Source organism: Rhinatrema bivittatum, chromosome 1, assembly GCF_901001135.1.
Source record: "Rhinatrema bivittatum chromosome 1, aRhiBiv1.1, whole genome shotgun sequence".
NCBI classification, from domain to species: Eukaryota; Metazoa; Chordata; class Amphibia; order Gymnophiona; family Rhinatrematidae; genus Rhinatrema; species Rhinatrema bivittatum.
Genome location: NC_042615.1, coordinates 731,553,058 through 731,568,223, shown reverse-complemented (window position 1 = coordinate 731,568,223; position 15,166 = coordinate 731,553,058). Strand labels below are relative to the sequence as shown.

Here is a 15,166-nt window from a genome sequence, read left to right as displayed (position 1 = left end):
ACATTAAAACTAAGCTAGCACACTCACTCATTCATATCCACAAATTAAAAAATGTCTTTTTGAGATACAAAAAAGTACAGATGTACATTGTTATTACAAATTAATTTTACAAATGCCCATGATTTATCATAGTTGATCAATTGCCTATATTATATATTGCCACAATTAAATGGAGTCATTTGTTCAATGTATCCTGTGTCCGACAAAAGAAGATCCAAGATCTCTTCGTTTCACCCCTGACCTTCGGGGCTTCCTCAGGGACTGATTTTGTTCAATTCTTTTAAATATGCTTTCACACTGAAAAACACATACGGACAATTATCTCAACATTACACTAGACCATATTCCTCATTCTACAATTACCATCACAATTAATCTAGTTCTAACCATATTTCCTTAAACCCATTATCACATGTGGAAGCATCACCTATCAACTGTAATACCTCATTTTCCCTTTCTTTTTACCCATAAATTTAAATCAAACTAATTGAAAAACCACGCAATTTTTATTCTTACCCCATACTGAACACCCGAGTCAAAACTCAGGTAAGACTAATAAAAGCCATACCTACCTAAGCATATAGAGTCTTATTGTATATGTATCACCTCAGGGCTTCCTTCCAGGCTCATGCAACACAGCGTTCATTTCTAGGTCCTAAACACATCTTCCAGGCGTTCATATTACACGGCGTTCCCCTTAACCGTTAAAATATATTTCAACTCTCACTTCTTTACAAGTCTATTAGGGAACCTGCCGACTTGCAGTCTCAAAGAAACATATTCTGAAAAAAGAAGAAAGACCCCAGGAATCCCATTAGAGAAGATAACAGCACATACCGTTAGTCGCCAAGTTCCTCACTTTACCACCTGCGGAAATGTCCAATACTCACGTCTAACCGGAAGTGACGATGACACTTCACCACCCGCTGAAATGTGAAATGCCGATGTATGAGTAACTTTATATAGAAGAACCATTAACCATTTAGACAATCAATTCAATTATCTTTTAATGAAACCCCATCATTTATTCCCAATATGCCAAAGGCTAATATGGAAACCCGTCGATTAATAAAATGCATTCCAGACAAATGTAGGCCATACTTTCCATAAAGCCTTTATTGCTCCATACACAACCCCAGCATCCAATGTATCCAAAACCGCTGTTTATCACGAATTAGGCAATTTCAACGAGAAAAAAAAGATAAAGGAAGGGGGGAAAGGGCGGGGGAGGTGGGAAAGTGAAGGGAAGGTGGGGTAGAGGGTGGGGAAGGCAGCGCGGCTTGGCACGGGTTCAGCGCGCACAAGGTGCACAATTGTGCACCCCCATGCGCACGCCGATCCCTGATTTTATAACTTGTGCTCGCAAGATATAAAATTGGGCATACGTGTGTGTGTGCCAGGTAGCGCACATGTACACCCCTATGTAGGTCAAATCTACCCCTATGTAGGTCACAATCATTTGTTTGGTTCTTTTCAAATGAAAACAAATTTTTAGTTTGTTTTATTCATTTGTTTTATATTAAAGTCAATAGGGAAGGAATGCAGTGTTTTGGGCTCCTAAATTGAGGTTTTATAATAATTTCTAATGAAACTTGTGGGTAGACATCATCAGAAGGGTGAAGGTACTCCAACACATCAAGACTATGTCAATGTGGCATTAAAAATGGCACGAATAGCCCAAACACTCAATGGAGCAAAACACTACTGGAAGTGGCAGAAGTTTTCTAAGGCACTGTCAGAGGAGCAAAGCAACAAAAGCAACAACAAAAGTGGAATGAACCTCCCAAGGCTGTAAAGAAGGGCAAAGAGGCATTATGTTGGCATGAAAAGCTCAAGGCACCATGGAGGGAGAACAAGGCCCAAAAATAGGGAGAAAAAAAATCAAGACAGCGTTAGAGGATTAAAGTAGAAGAAAGAGTAGCATGAAGACCTAAAATATCATGAGAGATGCAAAGCAGCCACCCACAATGACAAAAACACCCCAAGGCTCCAAATGAGGGGAAAAGGACACCAACCCAATTGATTCAAAGTTTTGGCAGGGAGAAGCCCGAGGAAATCCCTGGAGAAGGCCTCATGTCATTTCCATAAGGCATAATTAGGAGCTGGGTCTGGCTGTTCAGGCTTGGAGTTTGCCTTCCCCTTGGCTGCCTTCTCAATATCATCTGCCTTCTCACTGGATGCTAAAATGCTACTGACTAGAAGCACCATAACCATAAAGGAAGGGTGTTGAAGAAAAAGTCCAAGAGGTTATGAAACCATTAAAAATAACCGGGTAAGCTTTGTGTATAACATTGGATTGCCAGGGCAAGATGAAGAATTGGCAAGTACTAGAAAAGAAAGGAATTTTGAAAGAACCTCGAATTCAGAGGAGGAACTACCCAGAGTTACCAAGACTAGTTTGGAGCAGCAGTGGCTCCTCCACTACTGCTGCTCGCAGTACTCAGAATAATTCAGATCCAGTGTTCAATGCATGCTCTCCCTGTCTCACTCAGCCGAGGGATAAAACCAGAACTCAAAGAAGGAAGCTCAGAAGAAGGACTATAAGAAGGTGCTGTGTGCACTGTATTTGCTACACAAAGCAGGGCCCTGTGGTCCATATTCTTTGTGCTGCTTATTAATTCCCACACTCCAAGGCTCATGCTGTAGCTAGGAAGGAGAAGCGTGGATGACTATACATGCTCTAAGAAAGGAGCTTCTACAAGTTTAAGTGCTACCACTGGTATCCCATGTTGTTGTGAGGTGCTGAGAGCAGAGCCCCAGTGCTGCTCTGGATCTGAGAATCAGGGAGTGATCACTTTTCCAAAACTGATCAAGTTTGAAGATACACAGGATGGGAAACACTGGTTATGGTAAAAAAAAATAAATACAAAATTAAAGCTAGTGCTTTTGTAATTTTTACTTTATTAACATTTTGAAGATTACTTTATTACATGTTAGAAATTAAATCTCTAATCATGATACAAATCAAGAATGCTAGTTATATCAAGCATATAATTAAAAAAAAAAAACACAACAGTAAATCAAACCATTAAATCTAGCATGTAAATCTATTGCATATCATAAGTAAAATCAAACAAAAAACAACTTAAGTCATAAAGAATATGACTATATTCTATATAATATCAGAAACTAAAATAATTAGAAACAATACTGAAAAACATAAAATCTGATAAAACTAGAAACAAATTTAAAGCTCTAAATAACTAGAGATATACCTGTCTGAAAAACAATTCTGTCTTTAATTCAATTGGAGAATAACTGATTGAGGTAAATTCCTGTATATACTTTAACTACACTGTGGGGTACATTTTAAAAAACAGCGTGCGCGTGTACTTTTGTTCACGCACTAGGTGCGAACAAAAAATACGCCGGATTTTATAAGATACGCACGTACCCGCGCATATCTTATAAAATCCAGGGTTGGCGCGCAAGGGGGTGTATATTTGTGCAACTTGCGCGCGCTGAGCCCTGCGCGCGCTGCCCGTTTCCTCCGAGACCGCTCCAAAATCGGCGAGGCCTCGGAGGGAACTTTCCTTCCGCATCCCCCCACCTTCCCCTCCCTTCCCCTATCTAACCCACCCCCCAGCCCTACCTAAATCCCCCTACTAACCTTTATCTGCGAAGTTACGCCTGCCTCTGGGCAGTCATAACTTACGCGCGCCGGCTGTCTGCTGCCGCAGCAGGCCCCAACACAGGCCGCTGTGCCGGGGCACTCAGCCACGCCCCCAGACCGCCCCCGAACACACCCCCACGCCGACACCACACCCCATGGCCACGCCCCCGACGGCCCCTTTTTGCAAGCCCCGGGACTTACGCGCGTCCTGGGGCTTGCGCGCGCAGCCGAGGCTATGCAAAATAGGCTCAGCGCGCGCACGCGGGGGGGGGTTTAAGGGTTACACGCATAACTTATGCGCGTAACCCTTTTAAAATCCGCCCCATGTTTAATTAGAATTATACACCAAAAGACTGTTTATGGTGAAATATTTTTATTCATTTCAAGAGTCATATTAACATACAGTCAGAACCCTGGTGAATCCTGCTCAGTTCTCAGCACTAAATTGATTTGAATTTACAACATTAATACAACCCAACCGCCATCCTGCCCCCCCCCCCCCTTTCGCTCTTCCCGCCCCCAAATCCCGAGTTGAAAGCAAGACTTCTTTTCACTCTTCCTTAAAAGTTTAAATCGTGCAACCTTCAAATACAGCATAAATGAAAATAAAAAAAAAGGTTCTTGACCTCTTTAGCCACATCATGTGATAAGTAACAGTGTTATTCTTTAATGCAAACATCACAGAAAAGATTCTGATAAAAACACTTTACCACCATGTACAACTCTTTACCATCTCATCCCCATAAACAAGAGGGTTTACCCATGTAAAAATCTTTGAAAATTGTCCTCCATTCATTCATAATCAGTTTTAAGTGTCAATGCATACAGTATTTTTTGTACAGTATAAAGCTTTTGTTTCTAATATTCCTACAGCATATTCCATCAGGTGGTGATGGGGAGAAAGTGAAATTTTTTGGTCAGTCTATTCATGGAGCGATGGATTTGAATGGTGATGGCATTACTGATGTAACCATCGGTGGCCTTGGTGGTGCTGCCCTTTTCTGGTACGTATGTTCATATCACTGCAAACAATGTAAATGAGATGCACATAATAAATCTACCACTGATGGCAAACCTCTTTTAAATTAAGGGGTAGATTTTCAAAGGGGTATGCGCGTACCCCCCGAAAACCTACCCCAAACCCCCCCTGCGCGCGCCGAGCCTATTTTGCATAGGCTTGGCGGCGCGCGTAAGTCCCGGGGCTTGCATGGAGGGGCGTGTCGGGGGGCGTGCCACGAGTGACGCGGCGTTTCGGGGGCGGGCCCGGTGCGTGGCGCCGGCCCGGGGGCGTGGTCGAGGCCTCCGGACCAGCCCCCGGGTCGGGTGATGCGCTCCAGCAGCCCGCTGGCGCGTGCAGATTTACGCCTGCTTTCCGCAGGCGTAAATCTGCCAACAAAGGTGGGGGGGGGTTAGATAGGGCCGGGGGGATGGGTTAGGTAGGGGAAGGGAGAGGAAAGTGAGGGGAGGCGGAAGAAAAGTTCCCTCCGAGGCCGCTCCGATTTCGGAGCGGCCTCGGAGGGAACAGGCAGCGCGCGCCGGGCTCGGACAGCGCGCGCCGGGCTCGGCCCGCGCCAACCCCGGATTTTATGATACGCGTGGCTACGCACGTATCTTATAAAATCCAGGTTACTTTAGTTCGCGCCTGGTGCACGAACAAAAGTACGCCCGCGCGTACATTTATAAAATCTACCCCAGCATGTGCAAAACATCTAGAATTTCCAGGTCAATGGATTTTTATTCATGAGAGTTCCACTTGAGCGCTGGCCTATGAGAGACTGCTCGCGGCCTAGCCATGGGCTCGGCGGCGCGTGCAAGCCCCGGGATGCTTGTAATTCCCGGGGCTTGCAAAAAGGGGCGGTTGGGGGCATGGCCAGGGGGCGCGGTTAGGGATCAGGGACGTGTCCGGGGCGTGTGGACGGTCCGGGGGCGTGGCCGAGTGCCCCGACACAGCGGCCTGTGTCGGGGCCTGCCGCGCCGGCATGCGTAAGTTACTACTGCCCGGAGGCAGTAGTAACTTTTCCGATAAAGGTAGGGGGAGGTCTAGATAGGGCCGGGGGGGGTGGGTTAGGTAGGGGAAGGGAAGGGAAGGTGCGGGGGGTAGAAAGAAAGTTCCTTCCGAGGCTGCTCCGGAGCGGCCTCGGAGGGAACGGGCAGCGCGCGCAGGACTCGGCGCACGCAAGTTGCACAAATGTGCACCCCCTTGCGTGCACCGACCCCGGATTTTATAAGATACGCGTGGCTACGCGCGTATCTTATAAAATCCAGCGTACTTTTGTTCGCGCGAGCGCTCTCTTTTAAAATGTACCCCTATAAGTCTCTCATACAGAATTAAAGCTGATGAGAGCGCCTCCTTTGGATTAGAAGCATATGTCTCTACATCCATCAAGTCTAACTTCCAGGCTCTGATAGTGGTCAATCTGGATCATTAGGTAGTACCTAGGAGTAGGTATACAGTGTTATTGTTTTCATGGTGAATTGAACCTCTAACTTTTCAAACCTTTTACCGATAATTCAAATACATTAATAAACCTATATCCATGTATATTACGCGTGTAACCGTAAAAACCCGCTCCTGCGCGCGCCAAGCCTATTTTGCATAGGCCTGGCGATGCTTGCAAGCCCCGGGACGTGCGTATGTCCCGGGGCTTGAAAAATGGGGTGGGGAGTGTGTGGGGTGGGAACGAGGCCTCCGGCACAGCAGCCATGCCGGGGGATCACGCACCAGAGGCAGGCGCAACTTATTTAACAAAGGTCATGGGGGGGTTTAGATAGGGCTGGGGGGTGAGTTAGGTAGGGGAAGGTGGGGGGGTGGAAGGAAAGTTCACTCCAAGGCCACTCCGATTTCGGAGTGGCCTCGGATGGAATGGGGAAAGCCATCGGGGCTCCCCTAGGGCTCGGCGCACACAAGGTGCACATCTGTGCACCCCCTTGCGCGCGCTGACCCCGGATTTTATAACATGCGTGCGGCTGCACGCACATGTTATAAAATTGGGTGTAGATTTGTGCGCGCCGGGTTGTGCAAATAAATCTACACCCACGCGTAGCTACTATTATTTATTTTATTTATTATTATTTATGAAACTTTTATATACCGTGTCACAAAATACAAGATTCTATCTTTACGGTTTACTTAATAAAATTCATATAACAGAAACAGAAATAAATACAATAAAAATTAAATAAAAATAATAGTAAGATAGTTAAGATCTATACATTAAAATAGATAAAGTATAGTTAAAATAAAAGATATGAGTCCCTCGGACAACTTCTGTCTTAACTGAGCTCTCTGGTATCAGTTCCATATGCTTGCTGAAAGCACCATGTTTTTAGGTCTTTCTTGAATTTCTTCAGGTTGTCCTAAATTCTGGCCCATTGTATTCACCACCCCAAGCCATACCCCAATGGCTTTTAGGGTAATAATCTGTCACCAAGCAAATCTCTGTTTAAAGTGACAGAAGTCAGTGTGTTTCATATTAACTCACACTGGGAGTCTGAAAACTTATCTGAATGGAAAAAAACAAAAATGTCCCTCACAAAAAATACCCAAAATGTTAGTATATTTTCATTTTTGGGGGAAGAGGCCTTTCTGCCTCTTCCGATGTCCCTCTTGCCCCAAGACAAGCCTCAGGATACAGGCCCACTCACCCTTCTCCTACTTTCAGAATCCTTTAGGGCCCAAGCCTTCTCAGTGGGCTTTTCCTGACTCCTCATTACAACATGGGAGCTGGCTAAGCCCAAAATAAGCCCAGCTGGGTAGTCCCATGCCCCAAGGGATGGAGGGGTCCCGGAAGGCCCTTGCTTGGTCCAGCCCAAGCCTAAGGCTTGCCTTGAGGTGGGAGGAGGATTGGAAGAGTTTGGGAGGTGTGTTTTAATTTTTTTGTTTGTTTTGGGTGTTTATTGGGGAATTTAATTTTGTTTCAGTTTTCTTAAATGAACCAAACTGTAAAAAAAAACATTGAACAAACTATAAAACAAACAAATATGAAAATCTTTGGCCTGCACATCCCTATCCAACACAAATACAAAATTTAAAAACTTCATATAGATACAATTTAGATTAAAACTAGCTAACATAAAATACTAGTAAAATCAGAAAGAAATCCTTTATGCTCTAACCCAAAAATATGTGCATGAAGACAGGCTTAGTGCTTATACAACATGATTATTGCACTTAAAACATGTTTACAAGTATGATCTGTGTATTTTCACAGCTTTGCTCATTGTTTTAAACTAACAAGATTTAAGGAAGTAATTTAAATTTCTTCTTTCTTTTATCATACCTATTAGGTCTCGTGATGTAGCTGAAGTTAATGTAACCATCAGTTTTATCCCCAATGCAATTAATATTGAAAAGAAAAATTGTAAAGCTTCTGGCAAAGAGACAGTATGCATTAATGCTACAGTTTGCTTTAAAGTTAAATTAAAGTCTGCTGAGGACACAGATTATAAAACTGGTAAGTAGAACTCAAAGTCATCAGATCTGTGTTTACCTTTTGTTTTAATATTTTATGTGCATCAAGTAAGTCTTTGGATTTTGGTATAGATGGGGGGAAGTTTTAATCCTGGCTTAATCCTAATCCTCTAGCTGACTTCTGAGCACCTCAACAGATTTTGAAGCCCAGAGTTCATGTAAAAAACTGGAATCATTTGGTAGCAGTCCCCTAACTAACAAAAAACACCATTGTGGACTCAATTCACCCAAATTCATCAGTTAAAACAATTCTGACAGAAAGGATAGTTGTTGACTTTGGAAAATATAGACATCAGAGGCGCGCTGTGTGTCTTGTGAAAACTGAATAAACCTCTTTTGTCAAGATTTTTAAACCAATCTCTGCTCAGAATAGAGTAATGCATTATCAGTTTCCTTATAATTATGGGTTCTGATTTTTTGGTTAAAACAAAGAAAAAAGAGATGCCACCCTCTCCCCCCTTTATAAGGTGATTATTGGCCCTTTTAGTTTCAACCGAGAAGCATTGAAACTGATCCTCCTCACAAACGGGCAGCTCTTCCACTCATTGGCTCTCAGTTGGTCTTTGCATAGATGCGACTCTTCACAGCTCCTTCTGCTCTTATTTGGATTGTTGCAACTGGAACTATAAGGCAGATGGGACTCACAGATAATACCTGAAATTGTTGGGATTTCACCCAATAATAACCCAAGCACTTTTCTTAGGAAACAGAATTACTTTACATTTCTTTTCAGTTTGTAGGACTTTATTGTGCCACAGCTGCTTGAAACACAGTGAATTGGTACTCCTGCAGTTCCTGTACTTGCTAGAATAGGTACTTCAGTATCATAATCGTAGGTACTCCTATTTAGTGTGAACCATTATACCATGGTGCAAGCCTGTTATACCGGATTGCAACAATTTTCTGATAATCCAAAGCAGGTTTTCCCTCAAGCAATCATAAGTCCACAAACTTGCAGTAGAAAATCCTTAGGTTGCCTGAAAGACAGCCTGATGCCAATCATAAGAAAAGGCTCTGTGGGAGCCAACCACTACCGACCACTACCACCGCTTACGGAAGTATTATATAGATAGCTACCTCTCTCTCTTTGGGACTTGCCAGCAGCCTATATATAACAGATTGCTACTCCATAGCGGAGGCATGATAGATTGCTATCTCAGAAGCGAAGTACAATATATCTATTGTTAGCTCCTCTCGTCAGATGAGTATCATTGTACAGATTGCCTACTCCTCTTCCTTGGGGAGTTGATCCATCTCAGATTGCTACCTCCTTCCTTACAGGAGCATCTAACAGCAGTTCGCTAACAAGATTACTATCTCCACCCTCCTGGCGGGTAAGCACTATAGATAGCTAACTCCTCCCTTCTGGAGGAGCAGATCATGACAGATTGGTAACTCCTCCCCCTTTCAGGAAAAAAGCAGAATAGATTGCTAACCCCGCCCTCCTGGCGGGGTGAGCGATAACAGATAGCTAACTCCTCCCCTCTGGAGGAGGAGAGCATAACAACTATTCTGTGCAATACTACAAACCTGCTGTCCTAGACCTTTAGTTAATATGTATTAGAAAATCATAGCAGATTTATATTAACCTCTGTTGTGTTGATCTATAGTATGAATGTTACTTTTGTAAACCGTTGTGATCTTCATTTGGAATGATGATATATAAAATGTATAAATAAATAAATAAATAAACATGCCGGGGAAGAATAGCACAAACAGGTATCCTTAAATACAATACTTTGGCCCTGATACAAATCAGGGAGGACTGTTAAGATTATTAACTTTTTCACCTGTAGAGATGTAGCAGAGAATTTGCTAAGTGGAAACCTGACCTACTTGGTCATCATCAGAAGAAACAAAGTTGATGTTCCAAATGAAATATTGCCTGATCCCAAATTAGAGACATTCTATTGGATTTCAGGCCCAGTAGGCCTGGGAGGCACCATGCCCTGTCGCGGCCTGCCACGGGAGGAAGCAGGTAAGGACCCGGTCGCTAGTCTAGCAACCGGGACTGCAACAAGCAATGTGTGTTAATGTATAGAGTAAGCATCATGCCAAGACCCAGGAAATTTGGCCACCTCATCTAACTTTGTGCTTCGTGTGTAGAATAAGTATGTTATATATTAGGGATGTGCAGAAGAAAAAAATCAGTTTCGGTTTAATTCATTTCATTGGTACCTGAATTTGTTTCATTAGTTTCCAAACCAAAAAAAAATTGTTCATTTGTTCCATTAGGTAATTTGTTTGCCATTAAAAACTATGGGGGAAGCATTGCAGTCTATTCTGCGCTCCAAAATAGTGTTTTTCTTAGCAAGTCTAATGAACCTTGTTCAAGAAAAATCATCATAAGGGGGAAAGAACTGCAAGGTAGTTAGACTGTGGCAAAGTGGCATCAAAAGTGACATAATACTAGTCTAAGGCTCCACCAAAGGACAAAGGATTAGCAGGTATTATCCAAAGCATCATGGGAGGAGCAAAGATGCAGCAAGAGGAAGAACAAAACCCAAAGCTGCATAAAAACGATGCCAGGAATAGTGACATGAGAGGCAAAGTAGCATCAGCAACCTAAGGCATCATGAACAGGGAATGAAGCAGAAAATGTGGCAGGAAAAATCCCTAGGTACAGATAAAGGGACCAAGAATCGGAAAGAGTGGTATCAAGATTTCAAAAGCATAGGAGAGGTGCACAGCAGCACCCCAGATTGGCAAGAAGACCTCAAAGTATAAGAGCTGGAGTGTGCAAGAAAGGTACAGTGCCAGAAAGAAGTTAAGAAACCCAAAGTGTAAAATCTGCACATTGCAGCAAGGCAAGCAGCACAAGGATCCGAAGGTGTAATATGAGGGGCATAGCATTAAGGTAGAATGGAATGGGAGTTGCCAGTCATTCCGTTGGAGCATACAGACAACCGTAGAGTGGGATGCCTTTCCCTGTTGAAGTATGGCTGCATCTGTCTGAATCACCAGTCCAGTAGGATATGTTTGTATCATGGAGTAAGCCACGCACCTCATAGGTAGGTAGGTAGGTACCTGAGTGCACAGTACAATGGAATTGCGAGTGGGTCATGAAATCAGTTACAGTTCATGGAGCAGTTCCGCAAGTGTGCAGACGAATTGACAGCTGTGGCAAGATGACCTGTTAAAGATTAGACTGCGGAGTTAGTGATCTGTTAGCGATTTGCTAGGGAGATAGCAATTCGTTGTATATCTGCTGCTCGAGTTAGCAATCTGTTATGGAGAAGATGCTTGATGGGAGGAGCAATCAGAGAGGAGAAGCAATCTGTAGAGAAAGCTCTATGTAGCGAGCTTCTGGAGAGGGAGGAGTCAGCACTATTGTAGTGTCTCAGATATCATCTTGCTAAGGTGTAGCAATCTGTAATGAATCTGATATAGTTGTGGGTGGATCCCTGGGCCGATGGCAGGTGACCACGCTCTCGGGAGGATACCCCGAGAGGGACCATTGGCTAGGCTGGAGTATGGAGACAGACACTAGGGGTGTGCATTCGTTTTGAACTTAAATGGAAAACGCAACTTATTTTTTTTTTTTAACTTAAAAAAAAGATGAGGCTTAAACGATCGGATTTCCAACGTATTCAACATAGCTATGTTGAATACGTTGGAAATCGCGATTGTTGATCTAAATAAAAATTTAAACCCCTCACCCTCCTTAATCCCCCCCCAAGACTTACCAAAGCTGGCCAAAAGTTCCGTGAGGGTCCGGGAGCGGACGCGTGGGGAATCACGTGACGTCCGCGTCACGTCGGAGTGACGCGGCGTCACGTGATTCCCCTCGGGTTCGCTCCCGGACCCCTCGTTGGGCTCAAAAGGAACTTTTGGCCAGCTTGGGGGGGCCTCCTGACCCCCCCAAGCTGGCCAAAAGTGCAGAGGTAAAAGTGCAGAGGTAAATTAAGTAGCCATCACTTGGGAGAACCATCACCAATGAACTCTCTAGAAATAGAATGGTGAGCTGAGATACAACAAGATAATATATCTCAATTGTTTAAGTAGGCCATAACTTTTGATGAGCATAAAAAGTAATCAGTATGACTATGTGAGCCATGTCAAAGCATAATCCCTACTAGAGGGATGCAAACCTCTCTGTACATCTCTAAAATTCTTAAATTTGAACAAGCTGCCAAGAACTGGAAACTACAACTGCAGAGGACCTATCTTTTAAGATATCCATGCATAGTCTTCCCCCAATCCCCTCCCCCCCCAAAAAAAAAAAATAGACCTGGGAGAATGTTGGGCTCAAAAGGAACTTTTGGCCAGCTTGGGGGGGCCTCCTGACCCCCCCCAAGCTGGCCAAAAGTGCCTTTTGAGCCCAACGAGGGGTCCGGGAGCGAACCCGAGGGGAATCACGTGACGCCGTGTCACTCCGTGTCACTAGAAGTAGATGACAAAACTCACGTAAGGTCTCAATTAAGCTCAGGAGCTGGAAAGGATTAAGCCCTCGAGGAGCGAGTACCTGGTTCCAGGGAAAGCTCTGAGAGAGCGATGGTAACTCACATTTGTTTGTGGCAGTGATAGCTTCCAGGTAGTAGAGAATCTTCAGAGTGTTCAGGAACATGGGCCCTCGAGGAGCGAGTACTGGTTCCTTTCTGTAATCTGAAAATAAAGAAAAGAGCGAGGCCCCCAAGGAGCGGATACCTCTGAAAAGTCCAAGGAGGCAGAGTAGCTTGGATAGCTGAAGCAAGTACGTAGCCATATGCTTATCCGTATCCATATCCTTGCTAACTAGGTTAGTTAGCGGTTTCAAAGACCTTTAAATATTGAAGCAGATGACGTCATCTCAGGGGGATGCCCCTGAGGTTCGCGCCCTTGCTGGTATAAGAGTCGGGACGCACGCGCCCTAGGCATCAGGACTAGATGGTGGAGTTGCAGCGTCGAGCCGGTCCGGGAACGCCGTGGTAGCCAGCCATCCATCAGACCCGGAGGGAGTCACCACAGAGGTAAAGAGGGCGGAGTGAGGGCGACGAGCAGCGACGGACGCAACACTACCATAGATAAAGAATGGTATTAAAATCCTGAGGAGTGTTTCAGTAAGTTTGCAAAGCGATGCATGGCTAGGGCACAACAAAAAGGGGGCAGGTACTGTAGGGGAAGAGGATTTAGCAAGAATCATGAACACAGCTGGAGTAGGAGGAAGCACCCTCAGGTACCAAGATCAGCTTGGAATGGCAGCAGCAGCAGCAGTGGTGCTGGAATATCTTAAGAACTGGAATGGTGGAAAGCAGCACAAAGAGTATTTGTATCACCCCTAAAGCTGTGCCAGTGTCATTTCATATAGCATTTGAAAAATAACTTTGCAGGCAGAAAATGTAGCATTCATAGGGACTGCAAAGTTTATTGGAAATTAAGGATGCTGAGCCTTGCTAAAACTGTTTTGATATGGTTGGAGCATGGCATGCTGAAGCTGGAAGTGTCAGGTCCCAGGGGTTGTGGTTGGAGCAAAACAGGCTTATGCTGAATATGTCAGGCCTGAGTGGATATAGTGGAGCATGGGCTGCTGACCTACACTGCTTGGTAGATATTACCATAAGAAGCTTGCTGGGCAGACCGGATGAACATTTGGTCCTTTTCTACCATCATTACTATGTTACTATGTAAAATAAAAATAAAATTGAAGATAACATTTAAAGAAAAGTGACACTATTATGGAATGATTTAAAAAGAGATTTCATCTAAATTACAAAAACTGATGCTAGTTTCAAAATCACAAAGTTATAATAATGTATGCCAATCCAAAGTCTTGTGTAGGCCCATAAGAACCTCAGGTTATAGGGTGATTATCCAAAATTGTTCACAGAAGTTTAATTTGGACTCCCTGAGTGAAGAGGAGACGTCCAAATTAATGTCCGTAAACAATTTTGGATATTCGCCCTACAATCTCTGGGGTGGAGTATATGATGGAATAAAATAATGAGAATTTTTCTTCTTTTTGAAAAAGCATAATCCAATTGTAGCCATGCCAAAAATCACTCCCCTAGGAAGTAAGAGAATTTGCACAGCTGCAGTAGCTGTCAAACTCAAGCAGGAAGGTCCTGAGATTGTTGGAGGCTAATAAACATCATGTAGTATTTGGGTAAATAAGTCCACTTAGCCTGATGTTCTTATAGGTGAAATATAAATATTTTAAATAAATAAATTTGTAGGTTGGTCCATAGGTGTTAATGAAGCATCCATAGTGACTTTTCTGCACTCCAAGGATCTTTTTATAGCTCGTAACAAATATATTTTCTTTTTTCTTGTTTTGGCTTTTGGTTTTTTTTTTTACACATGTATGTGTTTTTATAACATTTGCTATTTTGGTTTGCTTTCATTATTCACCCTCTGGAGGCCAAAAAGATTTTGTCCTTTATTTAAAAAGGACCTTTCCCTTTTCTGTGCCTGTGAAATGTTTTGGTTTTGAAGACTCTTGGGATGAATCAAGTCTGACTTCCTTTGTGTCATTAAAGCAACTACCAAATTGAAATGAACAGAGATGTGTTTCCTGCTCAAGAAACTTGGAGGTATTTTTACTTCCAAATGTAGGATGACTTCCACACTTGATGGCCAAATATTTAAGTAAAGCACTTTAATTATCTACAATAAGATTCCTCTGTAAAGTTGCAATTTATGGGCCTGATTTACTAAGGCTTTCCTCCCATTCTGTATCTGGGAAAAGTGCTTACTAAATGAGGGGCCTATGTTCGAAAATTCAGTAGGGAATGGCAGACAAGTTTCAATTCAGAGAAGTGCAAAGTAATGCACGTGGGAAAAATCAAGTCAAACTTGTCATGAAAAATGTATTTAGATTTTTATATTCTGCATTTCACACTTTTTTCAGTACTTCAAGGCAGATTACATTCAGGTACTGTAGGTATTTACCTATCCCCAGAGGGCTTACAATCTAAGGCCCGGATTTTCAAAAGCCTACGTGTGCCGGGCCTATTTTAAAAAGGCCTGGCCACGGGCATAAAGCCCTGGGACGCGAGTAAGTCCTGGGGCTTCAGAAAAGGGGCAGGGCAGGTCAGAGGCTCCCAGCACAGCAGCCATTTGCCAGTGGGCGCATCTGAGGCAGGTGCAAAAGGTAAGACAAAGGT

At 43.6% G+C, this 15,166-nt stretch overlaps 1 protein-coding gene across 3 annotated transcripts in view; it reads left to right on the top strand.

Annotated features, from left to right (window-relative positions):
• Positions 1–15,166, top strand: part of ITGA1 (integrin subunit alpha 1) — a 462,364-nt gene that overhangs the window by 364,591 nt on the left and 82,607 nt on the right. For all 3 annotated transcript variants that reach the window (XM_029577630.1, XM_029577622.1, XM_029577640.1), the window contains 2 exons: positions 4,487–4,617; positions 7,901–8,067. In XM_029577630.1, the coding sequence (XP_029433490.1) occupies positions 4,487–4,617; positions 7,901–8,067 (298 nt within the window). The remainder of the gene's footprint in view (positions 1–4,486; positions 4,618–7,900; positions 8,068–15,166) is intronic.